Below are 27,883 nucleotides of genomic sequence, written 5' to 3'. Positions count from 1 at the left end.
GGGGTAGAGTCCACAAGACGGCCTGTGACTAGTGGTGTACCACAAGGATCTGTTCTTGGACCACTGCTGTTTAATTTGTTCATAAATGATATAGGAAAGGATCTGAGAGGAACAGTTCAATTGTTTGCGGATGATGCGAAGTTGGGTAGGGCAATAGTGAATGCAGATGACGTCAAAATTTTGCAGGATGATTTGGATAGATTGGAGGTCTGGGCTAGGGATAATGGATGTCAATTTAATGTGGCAAAATGTAAGGTTATGCAATTTGGTGTGAAAAGATTGGAGGCAGTTTACTGCATTGGTGGAACCGTGCTCCAGGAAATTGATGAGGCACGAGATTTAGGAGTGTTGGTGGATAAGGAATTGAAATTTAGGGGACACATTGCAAAAGTGGCCAAATCAGCTCATCAAATCACTTGGTTGCTGAAGAATACGTTGACAAGCAGAGACAAGCAGGTTATTGTTCCTCTGTATCGAGCCTTGATAAGACCTCATCTCGACTACTGTGCCCAGATTTGGTCACCTAGGTTTCTTCTTGATGTGGAGGAGGTGGAGAGGATCCAGAGGCGAGTGACCAAGATGATAGCAGGTCTGTGGAATGAACAGGTTGAGGATTTGTGGGTTGCAAAAATTGGTTGATAGGCGGAGGAGGGGAGATATGATTGAGACATTCAAATTACTGAAGGGTTTCTATAAAATTAATTCAGAAGATATTTTTGAGAACAGGGCTGGTTGTGGGAGGACTAGGGGACATCCATGGAAACTGGGCAAAAGTGTGGTTAGTAAAGGTGTTAGAGCTGGGTTCTTTACTTTTAGAGTAGTGAATGAGTGGAATGCGCTCCCTGAGTCTGTGGTGGATGCTGTGACAGTGAATGAGTTTAAGGCGAGGTATGATAGATACTGTATGAATGTCGAATAGTTGTGATGAAAATGATTTGGGGCCTCCCTCGATGAGTCTAATGACTCCCCGGAGTTGCCCGTAATAATAATAATAATAATAAAAAACTCAGCCCACTTCAAAGCCAGCATAAAAAACCTTACACTCAAACACACTGATGTAATGGACAGTTTTGATGTTTCCTCCTTATTCACAAATGTCCCACTCAAAGAATCTTAGAGCTAATCCAAGCTAAATTTCCTCCCGATATCACAGCCCTGTTTCAGTTCACAATGAACTCAGGCTATTATGTTTGGCAAGGAAAATTCTACAAACAAATACAGGGGACAGCCATGAGTTCTCCACTCTCCCCACTCTTGGCCAACTTTTATATGGAGACTTTTGAAGAGAAAGCCTTAAACTCTGCCCCACAAAAACCAACCATTTGGCTTCGCTGTGTTGATGATGTTCACTATTTGGCCGCATGGCTCCGATGCACTCCTCTCCTTCCTAACACACTAACTTATCTGTTCAAATGACAATGCCCTAACCACAGAACTAAACCACATTCTCAATCAGCCAATGGTTATCCCCCCCAAAAAAAATATTGAAACCAGTAAACCACAATCCCCCTCACAACAAGGATTACTCTAAATCCATCACCATGCCCTATATCCGAGGCACCTTGGAAAAAATACAAAAATCCTGAAAAAACATGACTTAACTTCTTGTTACAGACCATATAAAAAATTGGCATCCCTTATCCGTTCTACTAAAGACCAACCTCCCCCCCCCCTAGACCTACCTGGTGTATACTAGGTCCCTTGCAGCTGTAAGCTGCCCTACTTTGGCCCAAATAGGCAGGACAGTAAATATCAGAATTTCAGAACATAAGGAACTACATCCGGTTTCACCAATACAGCCACTCTGGTCTTGCTGACCATGTGCTGGATACCTGCCATGGAATACGGTGGAAGAAAGCCATGATAATACACCGTAGTAAATACAAATATGAAAGGCTTTTCATGGAATCAGCTTCAGCCCTAAAAACAATCCAAACCTTAACAAATTTGGCCGCATGCGACTGCCTCAAATTTGGAAAACCTACATCAGAAGACCTTCAGCCCAATCGCCCAAGAATACCAACATTGCCATCAGGACTTTAGGAGAAATAATAGCTTCCTGCTTCTTCCTCATTTGCTGTTTGCTGTGCCTGCATGCACGTGTCTTGTTCTTAAGTTCCTTGAAAAGGGCTACGTGACGTTGCCGAAATATTGAAGTATATTAAAATTTATTTTAATGTGTATCCTAGTTTACATTGTAATTTCCTTAAATTATTTAGTAAAAATGCATAATCAATGTCTAAGCCTTTCCACGAGCTTTCCTAATAATTAGGTTCTTATTATTCTTCTGTGATTTCAGTGCTTTTAGTTCAGAGTAAGATAGATCTACTACGGAAAGCATTAAAAACCTTTCAGTATGACATCGATATGTTTTATATGTGTTAATGCTTCCTGTGATAGATTAAAATGTAAGTTTGATTCACTGGTGAGCCTCCCCAGATCCAGCAATAATGTCTGTGATACAGATAGAGTAGTTATTAATGTGTCCAGCAGTCCGCTAACAGACTGCGAACGTTTTGTTTTGTCAAAAGGTCATAATTTTGCCGTTGCTCCGAATAAGGTACCCATAATAGATTTTTTTCATAGCATAGACAGGGCTATTCGATCCTTACCCCAAAAAACAGCTAACAGGATCAGATTTGAATATGCAAAAATTCTTTGTAATGCAAATCCTCCTCGGCTGAATGTATCTTACGCTGAACTAAAAGCACTGAAATCGCTGAAGAATAATAAGAATCTAATTATTACAAAAGCTGACAAAGGGAAGGCTGTAGTTATTCAAGACAAGAGAATATGAGAGGAAAATGTTACCGCTACTCTGCGACTATTCAAATTACTTGCCTTCTGGATCCTACTGGTAGTCAAATAAAAAGTCTTAATGCTCTTATAGATAATGTATCAATATGGGATGAAGATAAAAAGAAAGCACTAAAAACCTGCTTTGGGCAGCCATCTAGATTATACGGTCTTCAAAAAGTACATAAGCCAGGAATTCCATTCAAACCTGTTATAGACTGTATAGGTTGTCCCAGTTATAAAATTTCAAAATTTCTGTCAAATTTACTCACTTCTTCAACTAGAAGAACTGCTATGTATATAAAAAATTCTTTGGATTTCAGAAATGAAATTTCAGATCTTCATCTAGACCAATGTTTCTCAACCTTTCTAAGCCCAAGGACCAGTAAAATGCCTAACACAATTCTATGGACCATTAAGTTATGTAATTTTTTAAAAACCTATGTGGGGTTACCAATATTTGGGAAAAACTGTGCCATTTGTAACATAATAAATCTAAAAGCATGTTTTGAATACATATGGAAACATAATTAAATTAAATTGGAAGTAAACGATTAAGTGTATCATCACTGAACAAAGTTTTAATTTTTATTAAACAAATAAGTAATTTGATATAATTATTACTACTTACATTTAATGAGATGGGTGAGCTTCCTGGCCCTTGCAGAGTTGCTGGATATCTGGCTCAATATTGTTCGACTTCAGTCAAAGATCAGCACACACACACACTAAGACGATTTCTGTATTTTGTTTTTATTTGAAGGAGTGATGAAAATCCATTCTCACAAAGATAGGTTGTAGAAAACTGCATGACTATTTTCAATGTTTCTTCAGATAATTTGGGAAATTCACTTCTCGCTGAAGGCGAGATCCAGAATCGAGCTGAACCAAGATCACGGAATTGCATTTTTAAGCCCACTGTCACTTTAAAGCTTAATTAACTATTATTTTTTCGATAACAAAATTTTGGAACACGTGTTTCAAAATTCTGTTTCAGTTTCAGGAAAGCATTTGTGAGCAAACACTTTCCAGAAACTCAGAATCAACAAAAATATCATTTTCCACTAAAAAGGATTCCAATGTTGGAAAAGGTGCACCAGACTTATGAGGTTTCATAAGTCTGGTCTAGCACAACATAGCATTGATACTAATCATAATATTCAGTGGAATGAAGCTTGTCTTCTCCACAGATGCTGGTATAAATATGAAAGCCTTTTTAAAGAAAGTTGCGAAGCCCTCTTACATCGGCCGAATTTAAATCGAAATGACTCCCAAAAGTTTGGGAGACTCTTATTTTATGCAACCATCAATGAAATTATTATCTTTAAAGAATTATATAATAATATTTTAGTAATTAATCTTCTGGCACTCGGCAATAATTTATTTGGTGATCCACCGACTGTTCTGTACTTTGTATTCCATTCCTTTTAACTGTTTGTTCTACACTGAGGATGTACTGTTACTTTCAGTACGAAATATTTGTACCTTTATTCAATTAAAGTTATTACTGTGGTCTATAAGTGTTTCTATTATTGATTCTTTGCAATCAATTTATTTTCAGAGATCGTCTTACAGGTGACTGTTGATTTCTGCAAGATGAATTGCTGTTGTTTTATTGTGTCTTTCAGATAGTAATTTAAACAAGAATTATAAATTCTTGAATAAACATTAACCAGATATGTGTTTACTAATTCTTATTATTTTTTGTCATTTGAAAATTCCACAACTATTTTTTCTAAATTTTTGGCAGCCATAGCTTCATAATGTAGTACTGGGTTGTCCAGTACTACATTATGAAATACTAAATACTGCATTATTCTGTGGCTCCCCAAGTATTCGCATTCCTTTCGACTTACTTGCATGTGCAAAGAGACAGCTAAGTAAATAAAAATGCATGATTTTATGACATTCTTCTTCTTCTCCTCCAGATATGAGAACAATAAATAATTTTTTGAATAGCATTTTTTTTTTTAAGCAAAATAACATGGGATTGAGTTTTTACAATTAAAATTGACCAGATTATCTTCCCCCTTGGATAATGATCTGGAGATCAACATTTAAAATGTTTGCTGTAGATGTTCTTTGCAGTCTTATTAGGTTGTACATCAGAAGATTTTGGTATTATAGCTGGTGTAAACAGACGAGGTAGACCATTACACAGAATGGATAGATGATATAAAGGACTGGTGTGGAATGGGATTACAAAAACTGTGTACCCTGGACAAAGAAAGGTGGAAGAAGATAATGAAGGAGGCATTGGACACCAATGGGCAGTGTGCCCATGGTTTGTGATCATGATGACATCACAAGATGTTGGAAATAAGGGGCACAAAGCACTGTCATCAGTAAAGTTACAAATTGGGTTGTATGTTGAGAGATAGAGAGGGAGAACAGGTGAAAGAACAGAAGTTTGGTGACTCTAGTAGTGGTTGAAAAGTTGGATTATAAAAGGCCATCTATTGTTATATGTATTGAGTAACCAAAGAGGAAAGAAACTGGATACTGATTACAAAATGTATTTTGTGTGCTTTCTCATCAAGCTTCATCAAACATCTTTGAGACATTGGGAGCAGTAACCTTGATATTTCTCTAAATCTTTACATTGTGTTTATCCAGAGAGCACAAAGGATGAATGACAAGCTTCAATTTTTAAATTCTCTATAAATCTTCTATGGAGCAGCTGTCACACAATATATCAGTAATGATAGATGAAGAAGGAAGCATCCTTATTTCAGAAGTTGGTAATTGGGTAGTAGAGATTTGTCATCTTTTGATTAGGTGGACTGTAGACTAGGTAACTGGCAAAGCAGGTTATGATGGAAGTTAGTTTTGAAGCATACATTTATGTATCTGGAGGGAGATCATATTTTTTAATATACTTGCTCAAATCTTTATCCTGATCTCTCACTAGCAGATTATGGGAGTCATTGACTCCCATATATTGATAATAGTAGGTGAGACATTTCTTGGACATCAGTGTAGGAAATTGAGAAGTATGATGCAGGAGTTACTTTGGCTTTTGGCAGGAGAACCATCCAAGGGCAGCAGGGGAAAAACCAAACCTTGGCAGAAGTTGTAACCAAAAATCTACACCAAACGTCGTTTAGTAAATTGCGATTTACAAAAAAGTGCATTTGAATTGCTTAAAAATTTTGATTTTTAAATATTTGATTCCTTTTGATTATGTGACATTGAAATTAAGCTGTTGCTGTGTGATTCAAACTCAGTAATAATAATTATTGTTATTATTATTATTATTATTAGCTAAATAAGTGTTCTGTGCCAAGATGGCAAAAAAAGACCAACCCAGAGGAATACCAAGACGTAGGTGGGTTGATACAGTAAAAAGTTTCTTAGAAGACAGAAATATAAATTCTGATGATATTGGAATGTTGACAGATAACAGGCTAATCTAGAGGAAAATTGTTGATAAGAAGTTTGTAATGATGTAACTTTTCATGTAGTACTATCATAAGATCCTGTATATGTCAGGAATTTGATGATGATGATGATGATAATAATAATAATAATAATTTAGCTGAATGTACCACTGTTATTGAGCATAAGGAAAGATTTCTCATTTAAATAAAGAAAACTACTTTTAATAATACTTAAGAGATTATGTGTGTGTGTGGTTTAATGTGTAATAAATTATTTTTATAAGCTAATATAATAGTTGATATGAAAATGGAATATTCATCATGTTGATATGCTTAGTACATGCCCTTCAGGTTGATCCTCAGGAAACTAGTGAGCATGACAACTAAACCTAATGTAGTATTTGTGCTGGGGGCACCTGGTGCTGGCAAGGGAACTCAATGTGAAAAGATTGTCAAGGTAATACCTTTTTGTCATATCAGTTTTTAATGTATGTACTGATTCAAGTAGTATTATTTGACTACAACTTAATGTAGAATATACACTACATTACAAAAATTATAATATATTGTTATTTTTTTGGAATTTTGAATTGCACCTGTACCTTTGGTTGCTGTAGTTGCTGTTCTCTTTCACTGAATGCTGATAGAATTATTTGTCGGTTCCAAGTATTTTCTATAGGGAATCAATTTGGGTATATTGGTCCTACTAATAGCAAAGCTGAGATAATCCGTATGTCCTCCTTGGGCTGCTGTAGTTGCTGTTCTCTTTTACTGAATGCTGATAGAATTATTTGTCCATTCCTTCCCAAGTATTTTCTATAGGGAATCAATTTGGGTATATTTGGTGGTGAGCTATGGAAATTTTAACAAAGGGCTTGCATTGTCGACCAAAAAAAAGAAAAAAAAAAGTCGTATTTCACACAAAAACTTTTATTAATACAACTTGTGTACAAATTCCAGTCAAAAAGTATGAGGGGACGATCAACCTCTAAAGGCTATCATTTTTAAACAAATATTTCATTATCTAAACATGAAATATTTGCAAACAATCAACTGTGTTAATTTATCTTACATAAGTAAAACATTTTTTTAACTATCAAAATATATTATTTTGTAAAATTTTATAAAACATTTGATTGGCTACTGGTTTTACCATACGATTGCTACCAGAAGGGAGAAGGGTAAAGATAGCACATGCACTTATTTTATTTTCAAACTTGGGCGCATTCATTATAGAGGAGTTGAAACAATAATTCCAAATAATCTATACACTGCCGAATAGACTAATTTTTGTTAGGTTGCCATATGAGTTTGTCACTTAATATGTTTAAAAAAAAAATTTTTTTTTGAAAAAATAAAGTAAACAAGAAGAACAAGGGGCTCCCAAATTTGAGAAAAATTTAAAAAAGGGCTCGCACGAGCCCCTAATGGCAAAGCTGAGATAAGCAGATTCCAAAGGTGCTCTATTGAGTTCAGATAGGCTAGTCTAAGGTTTGCACTCCCATAACCCTTATAGTATTAAATACAGTGCATGTATCATATTTATATTCATTTTAGTAATTTTTATAGAACTGCCACTGAATAGGCAACAGAACATTGATATAAACATTTGCTATTCATTTTTATGGACTCTGTGATAATGGATCATATCACAAACTAGAAGCTGCCACATCCTTAACACAGAAGATAATACACTTTAGTGATAATGTTCTGTTACGTCGTCACTACTCCCGTATTTATTTTTGAACTTATATTCTTTCTGTTATGTCCTGTTTCCTTGTCGCTTTTTACCCTTTTCTTTGTTATTCTTATATTTTTCTATATAACTATCATTCATCACTCATGCATATCAGTTATTCCATTGCTGACAAATTTATATTTGTTTAGAACGACTGCGCCAGCCAGCAACTAAATTCTGATACTCAAATAAATAACGCTAAGCAACACAGGGATCACGTGATATGCAGTCATGGCTACCCCCTTTTCTTTGTTACGTAAATTGCTTCCCCCTTCACTCATACAGGTCCGAAAATTTTATAAGTGGTAATTCAATCTCAGAAACAACAGACTCATGAACCTTGACATAAAGAAATACATTTATTATAAACACTTGCATGGATACACTTTATGTAATAATTTCAATGCTAGAGAGTCTGAACTCTCCCCCCCTCTTTAGGTTAAGATATCCAAAATTTCAATTCTTATGTTTAAATGAATCAATCCTATATCTCTGTTATGTTATTATGTTCAGACTCGACTATTCCATACAGGGTTACTCAGTACTTACTCTCTAAGGACAATTATATACAGACTTTATACAAAGTATGTCAGACGTATCTCATCTTGCATTTTAACATGGAAAATTATTCTAATACGTGCTCAAGCTCTATCCCCCTCCCCCCACAACTTAATAAAATTTCATGCTAATATCTAACATTATATCATATGGCATCTTCCTGACAAACAGTTCGAAGGTTAGGTTCCTTTCTCAGCACAAGCTTAGAGTGGCACCAGCTTATTTGACACAGACAAATCAGTCCAAGTAGTCTTTTAGGTACTATGGATAAGGTTCCTTAATTCCTTGGCTCCTATTCCTTTTACAATTACAATCTATAATGAGTATGAAAAATTGTACATTACCATCCTTTTCTTTTCATGGAGTTTCCGTGACTTCCCTCTACACTTTCATTTCCATATTTTCTCACCACATATTTCATGGCATCAGCTACTTACTTACTTCCACTATCTTCGGAGGTTGCCCTTTGCTGACTTCACTTTCGTATTTTCTCAACACGTGTTTTCATGGCATCTGCAACTTACTTCCACCATCTTCGAAGGTTGCCCTTCGATGACTTTACTTCCGTATTTTCTCACCACATGTTTTCATGGCATCAGCGACTTACTTCCACTATCTTCGAAGGTTGCCCTTCGCTGACTTCCGTATTTTCTCACCAAGTGTTTTCATGGCATCAGCGACTAATTTCACTATCTTCGAAGGTTGCCCTTCGCTGACTTTACGTTGGCTTAACTTACCAACGGCTCTTTACTGGAATTCTGACTTCATTCCTTTGGTGACTTTACTCGACCATTTTTGGTCGAGTAAATTTGCTGGGCACCAGCAACAAGCTTCTGTAGCTATCCAGGACTTGGATGGGAACGCAGGCAGAAAACAAGAGAGCGATTTGAATCTTGCACCGGACCTTATATTGCAAAGTGTGAGCACCCTCTCTCGATGACTACTTCATGCTCATAGCTGCGGCCGATTGGTCACCCCAACTTCGAACTGTTTTGACATGGTTCTAATACATAGATCTCTCATGCACATTTCATAATAACAATTTCGGTCCTGAGACACAATTTCTCTTTGCTTATTTTACACAGACATTATCAATTCTAAATACAGATTTCCTAAGTTTACTTAATTTTAACAATCTCAGTCGGTTTGATATACTTCTGAGTGAACATATGTACAATACTCTCTTAGCCCTCTCTCTCTCTGGAGGCATAAGCATGTTCTTATCCTTAGATCTAATCGTTACTGTGTGTTGGGTTGGAAACAAGATGACTTACAAATAGTGAGTCAGCATATTTTCCGACACAACAGTTCTCTTAGTAGCTGCCATTCCCCAAATCTTCCCAGGATTTTAAGCATGTGTGTGGTCATTATTTACCATGTATATCACAGTATTTTTTTTTTTTGTGTGTGTGTGTGTGTGTGTCATGGCTTGTCTCTGTATTATGCAGATCAAACCAAAGTTTTATGGAATAATATATGAAATAATGTTTAGTTTGTACACAGCAGATCTTCCATGGGAAATTGAACTGCAGAGTTATTTTTGTCATGTTCTAGTGCAAACCTCTACAGCTTATCTACCTGTTGCCGATGCTTGTTTCCTTGGTACTGACTAACTATCACAGCATAACAATAAAATGCCAGTATATGGTCTTTAATCTCCTATCAACAATTTTCGTCCAAATTGGTCTATTACTTGTCAGCACTCCAATATTGTCATACATAACATTTCATGCTTCTAAGAACTAAAGGTTCTTAGTTCAAACCAGGAGAAGCACCTCCATACAAACATCACCACCACCATACTTAAACAGATGGAATGATATACTTTTATATCTTTTACCATCTCATTCTCCTGGCAACTTCTATACCTCAACATGTCCATCTGCTTTTAAAAGTGTATGTGTATTACAGTTTATTTCTCAACACCACGGTTTTTCAATAGTCTCTTTCCAATTATCATGGCAAGTTAAACAGCATTGTTTGGAATGATGTTTATCTTCTGTGTAGCTGGACTAATACAACCTGAGAAGCCGAAGTTCACGTCTTCAATTTCTGTAGACCTGGTATGAATCTTCACATGTAGATTTCCCAGATTCTTGGCCATTGAGAGAATTCCACTGAATGATGGAGAAAAATTGCACAATCTCTTTTGCAACATCCTCTCCCTTTTCATCTGTTGTGATCTATCTTGCTGTAGAGTTTCTTTTTATCATATTTCCACTCTTTAATGACCTCAGCCATAGCCGACCTTGGATGTTCTAATTGTGCTGGCTGTAGTCACACAAATTCATTAACGAGTAATGAAGACATCACAGGAAACCCATTCTAACCATGTCTTACACAATATCTATCATACCTCTGAACTCATTCACCAGCATAATACTCACAACCACCTCTGACAACCTATTCCATCCATTCCCCTCCTAGCAAAAATAGTTGTATCACTCTTGCTACCTACACTTTTATGCAGTTTCCAGGGATGACTCCTTATTCTCTCCCTTCTTGCCATGAATTGAAATAAGACTTCAGTGTCAAACCTGTAAAATCCCAATGATCATGCGTATGTTTTTGTCATATGCTCTCTTGCTTTTTTATATCAGTTAGTTTTGAAGTCTACAGACCTTCAGTCTATTCTCCTAAGGGGAACATTCCATAGACCCACAACAATCTTGGTCTTCACCTCTTGATCCCCATGGATCTAGCCAGATCATGCTTTAGTACCAATGTGGCTTTATTAAAGTTTTATAAAGAGGAATAGTAATCTCCCTATTCATCACTTTATTCTTCAGCAACCATGTAATCTGATTTGCTGTTTTGATAACCTTTGCACTATGCCTTCTAAATTTCAATTCCCTACCCATTGTCATCCCCAAATCCAACAATTTCCTGGAATTCAGTTCCATCAGTATAGTATAGTATACATCTTGCGATCTGTTTATCCCAAAGTACAAAGCATTCGACTGGATCACGTTAAATTGACAGCCATTTACCTTTGGCCACACTATCAGTCTAAATCATCTGCAGGATCTCTGCATCTTCATTGACTGTCATTTTTCCTAACTTTTCATCATCAGCAGACAATTGAACATTTCCTCTTAAATCATTTCCTATTTGATTGATGTACAAATTGAACAGCAGACGACCTAATACCGAGTCCTGCAGTACACCACTAGTCACCTGCTTTCTCCCAAACTCATCTTCCCTATATACCACTCTTTGATATCTGTCCACCATCCACCCTCTTATCCACATCACTGGCTTCATGTCCATCCCCATTTACTCCAATTTATGCAACAGAGTTTTATGTTGAATTTGGTTAGATGTCTTTGCAAAATCCAATAGTATCACTGAGTAGCCATTTCCTTTATCTTTATATTTCCTGCATTCTCATTTTAGTATAAAAAAAGTAAGTAAATTACTAAGGCAAATTACTTCTCTTCACAAAACCATATTATCCCCTATAAAAGTATCAAATTCCTGTCTAACCAGTCCCAGATATTTTTACCAACTTTTACGATACTTTAACCACCACTCCTGAGATGCTGATTGGCCTTCTGTCTTGTATCCTCCTATATACACTGGAACTATTTTGCTCTCTTTCACTCCCTTGGCACCTTTCTAGAACTGAGTCTCAAATTAAACAGGTTGGTCAGAGGAGGTGCCAATTCCATCACACATTCTCAATAATATATATGGACTGATATGCCATCTAATCCCATGGCTGTGTTCACATTAAGGTTCTCCAGTATTGTAATCACTTGCATTTTATCTACCTCCATTCTCTCATCAATCAATATCACATCTGGTACTGCAGTATCTCCACTTGTATGGTAGAATCTTGCAAAATGATCACTTAGTAACTTAATTGTTTTGTTTGCTTCTCTTGCTCATCAGCACACTTGTTAGTCATCCTTCTACAGTCATTCTCCTTTTTACTTACCATATTGTGAAAGAACTCTGAGATTTCTTTTTGCCTCATCAGCTAGCTTCCTATCATTAGTTTCGCCTTCCTTAACATACAGATCGCTGTTCTTGACTCTTTGTACTGCTCATGATCGCTGTTCTTGACTCTTTGTACTGCTCATGAATTTGCTAGTCACCTTTTTCTTTATATTTATTCCATAACTTTTTGTTTCCTGCAACTCCTGCTTAATGATGATGTTCATTTATCTACCTCCTACCTTATTTATCCTCCTGACTGGGTATACTCTAGTACTGCTTTCTTCAAACACTAGTTAACTATCTCTCATGAACTGTTAACATCTCTCCTCTAAATTTTATGCCATGGCACTACTCTAAGCTGACTGCTCAATTTTTCAAAATCATCTACTTTATAATGCCACATATACCTCTTCTTAATAGAAAATTCTGCATGTCTGGCAGTCTCCCAGATAAAGACCACATGATCACTTTCCCCAAGTGGAAGCAGTGTGGCTACATTGGTTACCACTAAGTTCTCTGATGCTCTGATCAAATCTAGCATGAACCTCAAGTTCCCTCCATTAGATGTCTCAGATCATTATCTCTTAGCAGGTTTCTTCCCTCCCTGTTACTATTTCTCCTTTCGATCTGTGTCCCAACAGTTGAAGTCCTCCATAATAAATACTCGCCTTGCACTCATTCTACTAATTTGTCAATGCATGGCATCTACATTTTTCTTTATACTACCTGGACTTGACCAGAAGCCCACTATATATTTCATCTTGTTGAACTACCCTCTGCATCCCTGTCCTTCTGATGTACTTCTACTCTTTTTAGTTTCATCATCATCATCAATTTTCTGATATATTTACATGCCCAAGGGGTATTCAGGTTACTATGATAGCACTACATAATTAAGAATATGTTATTATTAATCTCCTATTAACAATTTTCCTCCAAATTAGTCTATTACTTGTCAGCACTCCAATATTGTCATATATAACATTTTGTGCTTCTAAGACACTTCTGACTGAATCACTCCACTTAGACCAGTGGTTTCCCCCCCCCTCCCCCAGAAACTACTTTCTAAGACCCGATCAGCTCTACCTGATACATATAAAAGAAAATCGTATGATAATTGGATCAGCAGTTCTTGAGTTCTAAGAGAACAAACAGATATATACAGAAACAAATTTGTGTTTTTTTATGCTAGATATCTAGTAGAGATTTTGAAGTTTGGAAATAAGACACCTTGGAACCAAAATTTTAAAAATCATCATCATCAAATTCCTGACATGTATGTACTGATACTACACGAAACATCACCACTAACTTCCTATCTACAATTTTCTTCCAAATCAATCTGTTACCTGTAAAGACTCCAACATTTAATTTCTGTCTTTTAAGGCACCTTTTATTGTATATTTTATTGTATCAATCCACCTCTATCTTCGTCTTCCTCTGGATCTTTTTCCTGCCAACTTGGCAGAGAACACTTGTTTTGCTAACCTTTCCTCTTTCATTCTGTTTAAGTGACCATACCACCTGAGATTAGCTCTGCTAATACATTCCTGGATGCTAACAATGTCAAGTTCTTTCCTAATATCCTTGTTTTTAATATGATATCACCATTGATGCCATCTGTTTTCATCCCCCTAAATTTTCTCAGAACTCTTGTATCGGCAGTCTCTAGTCTTCAGTCAAGTGTTTATTCACCCCCCCGCCCTGAAACTACATTCTAAGACCTGACTAGCTCTACCTGATACATGTAAAAGAAAATTGTCATATAAAAGGAAACCCAGCTCTTGAATCCATAAGTTAAAATGGGTTTGAACACTGTCTTGTATAAAGCTAATTTAGTGTTTTGACTAATTTCTCTCTTATTCCATATAAATTTATTCAGTTGACTTCTTACCATACCATCTTTGTGATTCTGTTGTCTATTTCCATATTCAATTTACCATCTTCACTAAAAATCGTGCACTAAGTAGCCGAAATGTTTTTCTTGTTCTATAGGTTCTCCATTCACAATGCAGTTGATATTTTCAATGTTTCTGCTTAGTTTCATTGTCTTTTTGTTATTGCTGACCTTCATACCATATCTATTACAACAGTTATTCAATTTAGTCAGGGAATTCTGCAGACTTGTACTGGATTTATTTAAAAGTATAACATCATCCGCATAAAGTAAAGAGCTAAGATTAGCATCTTCGAATTTGATATCAGGTTTAATACCACTTTCCTTCATAATGTGATCCATATAGATAATTAATAACAGAGGGGATGTACATCCTTCATTAGAACAAGTAAATACTTTCAAAAACTTGGGATGAGTTATCATATGAAGATGAAAAAGATACACATTAAAATATCAAATTTTACTAAAGTAAACAGCATAACAAATAATATATTTAAGTCCTCCTTGGTACAGAATCACACCAAAATCAGACTATATAATCTTCTGTCTAAAACCAACTTTATTATATGGAAGTGAAACATGGACTATAAAAAAAAAGATTAAATGAAAAACGGATTCAAGCAGCAGAAATAAATTTTCAGAAAAACAGCTGAATATACCAAGTGGCACCATAAAACAAATGAAGAAATTTTACAATCCCTGAATTTACCAATTTACTGCAAAATTCATGTGGCTGTAATGATATATTGTAATATACTACCCTGCTTTGTGCTCTTGGCTGAATCCTTGGTTCTCTTTAATCTTTATTGGTCACCATCTTAACTTCTGACTGCCACCATTATACTCTATCTTATCTCCCACATGCTATAGTCTAGCAAATTTATTTGTTTATTTATTTGTTAAATCAGTCATGGCAGCATAAATAAAAATAGTATATACTTCTCTTACACAGGTTTGAATTTTTCAAGGATAGTGCATTGACAAAATACAGTTCGGTATGTTGTTTACAAACCATTTATTTAAGCCTAAAGAGTATTTACAGTATTATTATTATTATTTGACACCTCTAGGGAGTCTATAGACTCATCAAGGGATGGCACCTGCTCTACAACTCTGTCTCCACCAACTGACCGCAACTACACCAATGCCATCTACCACCGACCACCACCACTGGTATTTCCACAATCACAAACATCCATGCCCAAGGTGGGATTCGAGCCCACATCCTTTTGGCTGGAGAGTGGTTAGCGTTTGTACACATTTTATGTTAGAACATTGTGTTAGTAATAGCCATGTTCTGAATTGCAAGGAATAAGAAGTCTCATTAACTATGTTATTGTTGATGGTGATGTTTCTTCACTGGTGCAGGACACTAGAGTGAACACACGATTTGAAATTGGAAGTGATCACCATTTAGTCTCGAGAAGGATAAAGTTGAATTTCATATTAAGAATATGTAAGAAAGTTTTAAAGCAAATAAAAGTTGAGCAGCTCTCAGATGTGAACCGCAGACTACACAAACATTATTAAAGAAAAAACGAAAGACTTTGAGTACAGGAACTAGACCTTGGAGATTCAGTGACCAATCTTTAAGAAAGCTAAACACTGTGTAAATCTAGTTAACACATTAACCACCGTAATGTTAAAAAATTTTGTGCTCCCCGGGCCAACTTCTTTTTGTTTTACAATTTGCTGAAAGTAACATAAAATAATTGTACTTTATGATTTTTTATCTATTTCATGCAGCTAAATAGATTTGTTGAGTGCGAATCACGTGTGCACCGCACGGCCTGAGAAGAATATTTTTACTGACTGGGCCGAGCGGTGCACACATGATTCGCACTTCACACAAGGTCAAACTTGCATATCTGCGACGCGTACGAAGTTATATGCGTTCAGTGTTTTGTCTGGTGGAATAAATTTGTTATAGTGATAAATATTGTTATAAATTGCCCTAATATGGGAGTCTACGAAAAAGAGCAACGTCATTTAGAAGACCTTGATAAATGAAGTTTTATCTGATAACAAACCATATGAATATTCGTCAGAAAGTTGCAACAGAAGTGATCTTAGTTCTGTGTCTTCAGATTCTGATTCTCTCATTGCTAGAAAGAGAATAAAAGTATCTACAACTGGTAATACCGAAGTTTTTGCTCCTGGTATATCTCAGTTTACTGCTGCTCATTCTGTTGAACAAACAATTGATGTTATAAGAAATCTGCATTTGACTAATGATTCTTCCTCAGATGAAATACTTGGAAATGTGAATTCAACCAACCTACAATGGAATGAAATTACAGGTGATAATCTAAAACATTTTCAGTTTGTGGATAATAATTTTGGAATAAAACAAAACGTTATTGAAGAAATGCATAATAAACAGCCTGTAGACTTCTTTTTTATGTTTGTTGATGAAGGACTGCTGGACCTAATGGTGCAAGAAACTAACAGATATGCTCTTCAAAAACTCAGTAAGACAATTTTACTAAAAGCAAGGATAAAAAAGTGGAAAAACACAAATCCCAATGAAATTAAGATATTTTTGGGTCTGCAAATTTGGTTCGGTTTGGTGCAGATGCCAAAATTTGTGTGTTATTGGTCGAATAACATTCTCTATTCTACAGAAATCAAACAAGTTATGTCAAGGAATCAGTTCGATCTTCTTCTCGGTAACTGGCACTTCACAGACAATGAGGGTGGAAATACTTCTGAAAGACTTTATAAAATTACACCTCTCATAAATCACATAAGAAAAAATTTCCAGAAAATAATGATGCCTAAATAATGATAGATAAGAAAGTTGAAAAACACAAATCCCAATGAAATGAAGATTTTTTGGGTCTGCAAATTTGATTCGGTTTGGTGCAGATGCCAAAATCAGAGTGCTATTAGTTGAATAATCGACCAATAACACCTCTATTCTACAGAAATCAAACAAGTTATGTCAAGGAATCAGTTTGATCTTCTTCTCGGTAACTGGCACTTCACAGATAATGAGGGTGGAAATACTTCTGAAAGACTTTATAAAATTACACCTCTCATAAATCACATTAGAAAAAATTTCCAGAAAATAATGATAGATAAGAAAGTTGAAAAACACAAATCCCAATGAAATGAAGATTTTTTGGGTCTGCAAATTTGGTTCGGTTTGGTGCAGATGCCAAAATTAGAGTGCTATTGGTCGAATAACGTCCTCTATTCTACAGAAATCAAATAAGTTATGTCAAGGAATCAGTCGATCTTCTCAGTAACTGGCACTTCACAGACAATGAGGGTGGAAATACTTCTGAAAGACTTTATAAAATTACACCTCTCATAAATCACATTAGAAAAAATTTCCAGAAAATAATGATGCCTTTGAGTAATATTTGTGTAGATGAAACTTTAGTTCCTTTCCGAGGTCGTCTTGCCTTTTGTCAGTACATCAAGAATAAATGACACAAATTTGGCATAAAACTATTCAAATTGTGTATTGAAGATGGATATACATATGATTTCAAGATATACTGCGGCGCAGAAAAGACCAATACCACTAATAGTGTTCAAACTTCAATTGTTATGGGACTTTGTGAGAATCTACTTGACCATGGACGCACAGTATATGTAGATAATTATTGTACCAGTGTTGAATTAGCGCACAAACTTTTGAATAGACAAACACACCTTGTAGGCACTTTGAGAAAAAATCGAAAGGGAATTCCACGGGATGTTACCCAGAAGAAATTGAAAAAGAGTGAAATAATTCATAAAGTTTTAAAAGAGGTATACCGTGAGTAGACATATCGATACAAAATTAATAACGGAAAAAAACTCGCGTACAAAGATTATTTAATAGTAATTTAAATAGTAATTTAATACTATTAAATAATCTTTGTACGCGAGTTTTTTTCCGTTATTAATTTTGTATCGATAATTGATAAAGAAAGTGACACAGGGGTGGTGGTAATAAAATGGTGCGATAAACGTGAAGTGCTTATGTTATCAACAAAACACACAAACAAAATGAAATCTCTTACAGCAAGAAATGGTAATGAAGTGCAAAAACTGGAAGCTATTATAGACTATAACAAAAGCAAAAGTTTATTGATCTATCCGATCAGGTAAAAGCCTATGCATCTTGTCTTCGAAGAAGTGTGAAATGGTACCGAAAACTCGCAGTTGAAATTCTTTTAGGTTCTGCTGTGGTGAATGCTTCTATAGTATATAAGCGAGTTACTGATAAAAACATTAGCATCACAGAATTTAGAGAAAAAATCACAAAAGAGTTATTAGGAATTACACCAAAGGAAAATAAAGTCACCTCGGCTTCAGACAAGGAAAAACTTATTTTAGAAGAGGTTGGTACCAGTAATAGGAGAAGATGTACATCTTGCTACAAAAAGTTAACCGAAGAACATAATAGAAACTATGCAACATCTAATGCCACACAAACACGGTGGAAATGTGTTCAGTGCGAAAATTTTTACTGTGTTCGCTGTTTTACTATTGTGTATAACTGCACTTTGTAATTGTTTAGTAATAATTTCACGTAATTATTTTTTTCATATCTATTTGTCTATTGTTTGTCATTTTTTGTTTATTAGTTTTTAGTTTTTCAATTTTTTAGAAGAAAAATTTATGATTTGACACATTTATAATGACATATATTATAAATCAGTATTTAGCCATTGTTATTGTTTTATTCAACATTAGAAATTGGCCTAAATCAGGTAAAATAAAACCCCTATAATAGGCCACCTGTTGTACATGTAGTTGAAATTCTACTGCGCTAACTATATAAACTGTTTACCAGGTGCCACATTTCCATTACCCATATGAATCACATGTGAACTACGCGGCCTGAAAGAAAAATCTTTATGTGAAGCAAATATGATTCACACAATGCATTGAAAAAATGTAATGTGAATTGTATATTTGATTCATATGGCGGTTAATGTGTTAAACAAAAGTCATGGGAAGACTGATAAGAACATATAAAATAAATATCGAGAAGGTGGCAAGATATTCTGGAGGTTGCTGAAGAAGCTCAGAAATAAGGAAAGAGTGCTGTAAAAGGAATTAGAGATGATAAAGGTGACATGAAAACTGGAGAAAAGATATCCTTGAAGTATGGAGTAATTACTTTGTAAAATAGCTCAACTTCTACCATAAATTTATTCAGTTGACTTCCTACCATACCGGCTTAGTTGATTCTGTTGTCTATTTCCATGTTGAATTTACTATTTTCACTAAAAATTGTGCCTAAGTAGCTGAATGTTTTAGTTATTCTATAGGTTCTCTATTCAAGTTGCAGTTGATATTTTCAATGTTTTTGCCTATTTTCATTGTCTTTGTCTTGTTATTGCTGATTTTCATACTAACATTTTTAAAACAGTTATTCAATTTAGTCAAGGAATTTTGCAGACTCGTACTGGGTTTATTTAAACGTATAACATCATCTGCATGAAGTAAACAGCTTGGATTAACATCTCCACTTTTTGATATAAGGTTTAATACCACTTTCCTTCATAATGTGATCCATATAGATAATGGTTAACAGAGGGAAGTGCACATCTTTGTCTGACACCAGATTTAACATTAGTGTTCTATCCTACAGTGTCCTGCACCAGGGAGAAAACATCACTATCAACAATAACATAGTCAATGAGACTTTTCTTATTCCTTGTCTCTTCTCTCCATGTGAATTTGTGCACATTTTATGTTAGAACATCGTGTTTGTAATAACCATATTCTGACAGAAATCCAACAGGTATTTGCCATTATTATTAGCTTTGGTCTTTTCTCCAAATTTTCCCAAAATATTTTTGTGTGCCTGACAGTCATTTCTTACTCTGCTATTTAGATTCCCAACAAGGAACAATTTTTCATTGTGTCAGTTGCTTTCTCTAAAGTCTCAAAAAAATTCCTCCACTTCTACCTTAGTAGATCCTTCTGTGGGACCATAGGCACAAATAAGCCTCATTGTCCAGTTCCCCATTCTGATATTTGTCTACATCACTCTACTTGAAATTGTCTGACATTCAAGAAGATTAGCCTCATATTTAATGTTTAAGACTATGGCTACTCCTTCTTTTCCTTGATTGTTATTGCTTGAATACAACAATTTGAGACGAGGCAAAATCAGGACCTTTTGGCAGAATACTTGGTTCATTATTTTTTAGCAGTCTTGGATTAAATTTATAATCCAGCTGCTATGGACAGACTCAGTTATTGGTTGAATATTGTGGCAGTTTCTCCCTTCTGATATTTCAAACTTAGGAATTAATCTGTGTTTATGAATGAAATGTGCTTGTGAATGAAAAAAAAAAAACTTATAAACATGGGTCTGATTCAGAACAGTTATAATTTTGAATTTTTAAAATTAGAACAGCTTTAGTTTAGTAAAGTACATTATCAGATTCACATTTATATAAAGTTATTTTAATTGAAAATATGAAAGTAAGAAATGCAAAATCACATCAAATGAGAAAATAAGCTAAGCAGGCCAAAGAGTTTTTTTTTTTTTTCCTATGTTGCTAGTAAGAAGAAAAATGATTATGGAATGATAACTTTAATCAGTGCCGATGGTAGAAATGCAATAGAAGCAGAAGAAATAGTCGAGTTACTAAGTGATCACTTTGCAAGAGTGTATTATCATTCAGATAGCGATTTTGCAGTTGCTGTTATTGCAAACTGATGTGTGAATGGAGGTAGAGGACTGGAGGTGTTGAACATATTATAAAATATCAATGTGAATACAACAATGGGACTAGATTATGTGTGCAAGAAAATTGGCTAGGTTATTTAACCTAAGTCTGAGCTCTGACAAGGTTCCAAGGAAGCGAGAAGAGGGAAAGATAATTCAGTTACATAAAGGAGGTTTCAAGTTAGAAGTAGCAAATTACAGACCAATCAGCATCTAAGGGGTAATGGTTAAAGTATTGGAAAAAGTTGGTTAAAGGTAAAATTCAGGAATAGTGGATAGGAATAATAAAACTCTGTGGTGGGGCAGCATGATTTTGTGAAAGGTAGGTACTACCTTAGCAACTTACATTTTTTTATAATAATGACAGAAGAATTAGATAAATGAAATGCCAGCACTGTGATACTTCTGGACTTTGCAAAGGCATTTGACAGTACTTCTCCAACTAGCATAAGTTGGAAAAAATGAGAATGGAATGTGAAGCTAGTGGTATTGGGGGGGGTAGGGGGGTGGTTGGCTGACAGACACCAGAGAGTAGTATATGGTGGAGTAGAATCTAGGAAAATGAAGGTAATCAGTGGAGCACCTCGGTGCTGTGTACTAGGACTACTATTCTTTAATTTGCATATTAATAATACAGGAAATGATTTAAGGGACGATGGATATTCAGTTGTTTGCTGATATTGCAAAACGGTTGTGGGAGGAAATAGTTGATAAAGGTGATATAGATATCTTGCAGGATGATTTAAATAAATTAACATTGTGTGCAAAGGATAATAATTATCAATTTAATGTTGCAAAGTGTAAGATTATGCAATTTGGGATGAAAAGTTTACATACTAAGTGTCACATTGATGGTACTGTATTGTAGCAAACTGGTGACACTAGTGGACAGAGCTGAAGTTCAGAGGACATATTGAAAAAAAAAAGTAGGCAAAATAACTCAAAGGATTATTTGGACACTGAAAACCTCTCAATAAAAATAAGGAGGTTATCCTTCTTATAAGGCTATGGATCAAATTTGTGCACAATGGTCAAGATATAGGTGAATCAGATGGTAGAGAGGATTCAGAGGAGATTGAGTAAGCTGAGTCACTGTTCTCTGTGGAATGCTCCCTGTGAGAATAGATTGAAGGTGTGTGGATTGCAAAATTTGTTAGTTGAGGGTGGTCTGAAAAGTTCTTGGCCTAACGATGAAAAAATAAATTTATAATTTCAAAATTATTTTTATCTTTCAACATAATCTCCCTTAAGACTAATACATTTATTCCAGTGCTATTATCCTGTCCCTGTAGTGGTTCTCAGTAAGATCTGCAAAATATCCAACTACAGCTGCAATCACCTTGATTCGAAGAAAAACTCTGACCAGCGTGGAAGAGTTTTAGTTTTGGGAAGAGATGGAAGTCAGAGGGAGCCAAATCTGGGGAATAAGTGGATGTTCCAACAATTCATAGTGCAGATCCCTTAATTTTCCCATTCCCAAAACAACTTTGTGGGCAGGTGCATTGTCCTGATGAAAAATGATTTTTTTCTTCTGCAAACAGTCTTTTCTCACAAATTTTTTCATCTAGTCTCGTTAAAAGATCGGAATAATATTCTCTGGTTATTGTTTTACCCATTTCAAGATAATTAATAAACAAAATGCCTCTAGCATCCCAAAACACCTTTCCTGCTAATGGAACTGACTTTGTCTTCCTTGGCAACCAGTTTCTGTCCACTGTTTTGACTGCTGTTTGGATTCTGGTGTGTAATGGTGAATCCAAGTCTCATCCATAGTAATAAATCGACACACAAAATCAGTTTTATACTTGTTAAAACACTCCAAGCACTGTTCAGAGATTTTCATGCGTGTGCATTTTTGATCTACTGTGAGCAAGCGTGGTACCCATGTTCCGCAAAGCTTTTTCATTGGCAATTCTTCATGCAAAATATATCCTACACGTTCTTTTGAAATGCCTATAGTCTTGGCAATTTCACGCACTTTGGCTTGCTGATCATCCAATACCATATCGTACACTTGATCAATGATTTCTGGTGTTACACTTTTTGGACATCCTTCACATGGATCATCTGCAAGGCTGGTATGGCCATGTTTAAACTCGGCAGCCCATTTCTTAATTGCCATAAACTTTTATGAACTTCGAATAAATTTCTTTTGGAGTTAAACCTTCTTTTACAAAGAATTTTCTAACTGCACGATACTCAATTTTATCCATTTCAAGGGATACAGACAACACTTTTGCTTCCGACAGCTGTATAAAACAAATTACTTGATAGAATGACTTGCAATTTCACATGGATACTTATGATAGATGTACCAACTTAGGGGAAAAAAAAAAATCGTACTGATAGTGTTGCCATCTATGGTCGAGGCCGAGAACTTTTCAGACCGCCCTCGTAAAACAGAGGATATGATAGAAATTTGTAACTTACTAAAGAGGTTAGTTAAGATTGACACAAAAGACATTTTTCCATACATAACAAATAGAGAGAGTACATGGGATCATGTACTCTCTCTATTTGTTATGAACATGCTCCCACAACCTCCAGGGGAGCATGTGGTTAGCAAGGGTGTACAGACTATATTTTTTGCTTGGAGAGTAATTGATGGATGAATGGAATGGACTGCCAGAAATAGTTGGAAGTGCCTTTACAGTGAATGAATTTAAGAAGCGGTATGATAGGTATTATTTGACGCAAAGGTTAGTGGGGTGTCCCTTGAGTCTTCTGACTCCATCGAAATATCCATATTATAATAGTAATGTTTATATGAAACTTATCGAAAATACACCTAGATTACATTACTATTACTGTAAGTTTGAAACACCCTTTATAAAACATAAATTGGATGGTTATATACTATGTTCTTGCCAATCTTAATTTATTTGTTATTAGTTATTTTAATTTTTTTACATTTCTTTTGATTTTAATAGGAATTTGGCTATGTTCATTTATCAGCTGGAGATCTCCTACGTGCTGAGAGGAATACATCAGGGTCTCAGTATGGAGAATTGATTGAAAATCACATTAAGAATGGAACTATTGTGCCTGTTGAAATTACATGCAGTCTTCTGGAAATTGTAATCAAAATACTTTTATTTCTATCAGAGAGAAGTTCATAATAGCAAGCACAATGTCAGGCTGAAAAGTAATGCCTGTTTTTGAATACAACCAGAAATACTTCTGTAAATTTTATATATAGATATTGGAGTATATCATTTAATTTTGTCTTCTGTCTGTCTGTGTACTTTGTTTAAAAATACATTTTTGTCACTGATGAGCTGAAATGTTGAAAAATATTATGGAAAAATTTGTGGTCATAACTTTTGAACCAATCAAAATATTTATTTATTTATTTTTAAATTCTATCATCAGTGTTAGTTCATCTGCATGGGCCATTCTGTATGGAACCAAACAAATCACTGATAAATTCTAAACTCTATATGGCATGCTTGTCCAACCAGATTTAGAAATTTCATGGATAGTCTAGACATCAATATGCCATTGACATAAAAATTATGTCAATGGCATGTTCCTTGTGGACACTTATTGAGGATTAAAATAAATAATAAAAAAGTACATAATTTAAGAAGCTGAAGAGAAATAATTTGCTGGCTTTTTTTCATAATACTAAATGATAGTATTATGAAAAAAAAAGCCAGCAAATTATTTCTCTTCGGCTTCTTAAATTATGTACTTTTTTTATTATTTTTTTTATTCCGTCATTCCTTTGCTTTCTCAGTAGATGGTCAGTAAAAAGTTTGCATTGAACATGTGAATTGTATTTGTAAGGACAATGATTTTTCACTTTCATTCTTGGGATTTGATGCTTTGATTCTGGATTTTATCATAACTAGTAACATCTTAGAAAAGTGTGCAATGTTTGCAGTAAGTCTCTGAAAGATCTAGTAAATTTTGAATTTTTCACCTTTCCTATAAATAGTTATGCTATTTATTTGCAAAGTACTGCTCTACTATCCTTGCATTTATAATCATCACTTGAACACTATAGTTTACTCAAACATTGAAGTTCTTTGTTAGTCACATAAATCATCATCTTATAGTTCCTTGTTTTTTGTGTTTAGTGGTCTGCTTGAACCAGGTTAATCTTCTAAAGTTTAATCTGATTTTATTTTGCTAATCCCTCTTCTGACATTGCTGGCATAAGTAATTTTTGCACCAGATATATTGAATAGTTTGTAATGAATTTCCATTCAGGCTTTTGTCCTGATTTGACTAAGAAATCAGTGACAATCCATTGCTGCATGCATACATCACTTGAACTGACTAATGTTAAAAGCCTGCAACAACAACAAAAAAAAAAAGCTAAGTGTAATATTTCTTTTATAGAAAAGAAAGTTCAAAATTTGTGGCTAAAAATTGATATTAAGTACACTTAGGATTTTATAATGCAACAGGCATGACTTTTCAGTTTACCTTGTGTGTGTGTGTGTGTGTGTGTGTGTGTGTGTGTGTGTGTGTGTGTGTGTGTGTGTGTGTGTTTATTTTTAAATAATATGTATGTTAAATAATATATAATTTAAAAGTTAAAGCTAGATAACTAGGAGAAGGCTTCCACATAACTTGTAAAGAATCGATATTCACCTTCTCATGGTGCAACTGATTATTAGCTATCCACATGGATATTTAATGAGTGAATGATAGGCTAGCAATCTGGTCCTTAGCTGACTAAACTGAGCTTAAACTACAAACAAAAATGATGGGACAGCGTAATGAATTGTCATGCTGGCTGGAAATGTCATCCTTTTAGCATGATCCCTTCTATTTTTATCAGGGACCAGGGTGAATAGTGAAAAGTCAGCTACTGGAACAAACGTCTTGTCCTTAACAGAAGAATTATGTTAACATAAATGGTGTTATTGATACAAAGAAGATGCAAACAGGTAAGGTAATGCTAAATAACAACTATGAGATTTTTTCTGACAATAATGATCAGAGAAAAGGAAGGAATAGCTATGGTAAACAGTCAACACAAAGATAAATTTTTTGAATGCTTGGCATTCTCAATAGAGTGATGTGGACACATTTCAGAATAAGGATTTAGACAAATCAGAGAGTGAGTTAATGAATTTCTGAGAGATAATTATCTTAAGCAGCATGTGACAGAAGTATTTTGAGGTTTTCAAGTGTTGGATTTGGCGATATCTTACAAGATGCAGGTGTTAATGAGATATTAACACTGCTGCCAGTTGGTGAGAGTGATCATGAGGTACTTGTTTGATAAGTACCTCAATTCAATAATTAGTGGAATTATTGAATGAGCACTCCATCAGTGTATATCATACTGGTGTAAATGATACTGTGCAATAGGTAGAAGGCAGGCAAATATTAGGAGAATTGGAAGTGAAAGAATAAGAGGTATGTATGGTGTTGATTGGGTTAGTTGTTAATGAGGTTGTAGGAAGGGATGACACATCACCATTTATTTTTAAGGAATGTGCACAACAGTTATCCATGCCCTTGACCTGGTTATTTAATGAAAGTCTTTCAGTAGGTAAGGGCCTAAGGAGTGGGGAAATAAAAAAAGGAAAATAGTCACTCCACAAACATGGTTCTAGGACAGAAGTTTCCATTCTAGACTGTCTGTATATCTGCAGTTGTAGTCCAAGTGTTAGAGAAATTGGTAAGCAATAGAGTACAGGATTGGGTTGATGGATATAAGATTCTTTATTATGGTCAGCGTGGATTTGTAAAGGGTAGGTCTTGTTTTAGGAATTTACTTGTATTTTATGATATGATAACAAGTGAGTTAGATAAGGGAAATCATATACAGATATTCTTGTACTTTGCAAAAACATCTAATAGGTTACCACTTGATAAGTTGGCATACAAATTGCAGAGTATGGGAATGGATAGTACATTCATTCGACTAAACATTAGAGATATCTACCTCTAATGTTCTTGAAGCGTGTTGGTCCTCCTCTAGCACGAATAACAGCCTGTACTCTCTGATGCATTGACTCTACCAGATGCCAGAGGTAATTTCGGCCATGCCTGTTGTAGCATTGTCAACAACTGTGCCTTAGACATCAATCCCAGATAATGGATGTGTCTTGCTCTATGGCATCCCAGAGAGAGAGATTTGATTAGATTTAAATCTGGGAAGCTTGGGGGGGGGGGGGGGCACTGAATGGCCCCAAACTCAGATGAGTGTTCCTCGATACATGCTTGGGTGGTTGTGGCCCAGTGGAGCACCTCATTGTCCTGCTGAAACAGACCATTGGCTGTTGGATGCACAAAGGCCAGGAAAGTGTGTAGGTGATCAGCCAACCTTTTAAGGACTTCTCCAGACACACTGAGGGACCTAATGTGTTCACATGAGAAGACTTCCCATACCATCACAGAGTCACAACCTCCTAGAACAGAGCTTGGTACAACTGATAACGGAATTTATCAGACCACATGACTCTGGTACACTATAGAGGTCCAGTTTTGATGCTCCTGATACCAGGCAAGAAGCAGTGCCCGATGACAAATTGTCAGCAGTGGTACATGATTAGGGCATCAGCTTTCATAGCCCATAGTATGCAGGGTATGCCATACCATTCGCTTTCTGATGCTGCTTGGACCTCCGACATTGAAAATAGATGTGATTTGTTCTGCCATTGCTCTGTGGTTGGTTTGTACAAGCCTGGACAGTCTACATTGACCTCTGGCATCAGTGGCATGTGGTTAGCCACCATTTGCTCACTAGGCATTGGTATGTTTGTTGATGGTATACTTGCAGCAGATCCTTGATACAGTTGCCCTCAAGAACCCTAGGGTTCTTATCACTTGATCAGTAGAAAGATTCATCTGTCTTGCATCGATAATATGTCCATGATCAAAGTTGCTAAATTTGATCATGGATCTGAGAGTGATGATTGACT

At 35.4% G+C, this 27,883-nt stretch overlaps 1 protein-coding gene across 4 annotated transcripts in view; it reads left to right on the top strand.

Moving 5' to 3' along the window:
• Positions 1-27,883, top strand: part of Cmpk (cytidine/uridine monophosphate kinase Dak1) — a 183,715-nt gene that overhangs the window by 53,601 nt on the left and 102,231 nt on the right. For 2 of the 4 annotated variants that reach the window (XM_090409857.1, XM_090409856.1), the window contains exons 2-3: positions 6,528-6,633; positions 23,927-24,073. In XM_090409857.1, coding sequence (XP_090265983.1) covers positions 6,553-6,633; positions 23,927-24,073 — 228 coding nt within the window. In that variant the 5' untranslated portion in view covers positions 6,528-6,552. Of the gene's footprint in view, positions 1-6,513; positions 6,634-23,926; positions 24,074-27,883 lie in introns of all 4 variants that reach the window. The other 2 variants (XM_090409855.1, XM_090409859.1) reach the window with 2 other exon arrangements.

This window comes from Typopeltis vanoorti, chromosome 20 (genome assembly GCF_054136105.1).
Source record: "Typopeltis vanoorti isolate ZY-2024b chromosome 20, IOZ_Tvanoo_1.0, whole genome shotgun sequence".
NCBI lineage: Eukaryota > Metazoa > Arthropoda > Arachnida > Uropygi > Thelyphonidae > Typopeltis > Typopeltis vanoorti.
Note: the sequence above shows the minus strand (reverse complement) of the source record. Positions and strands in the feature narration are given on the sequence as shown.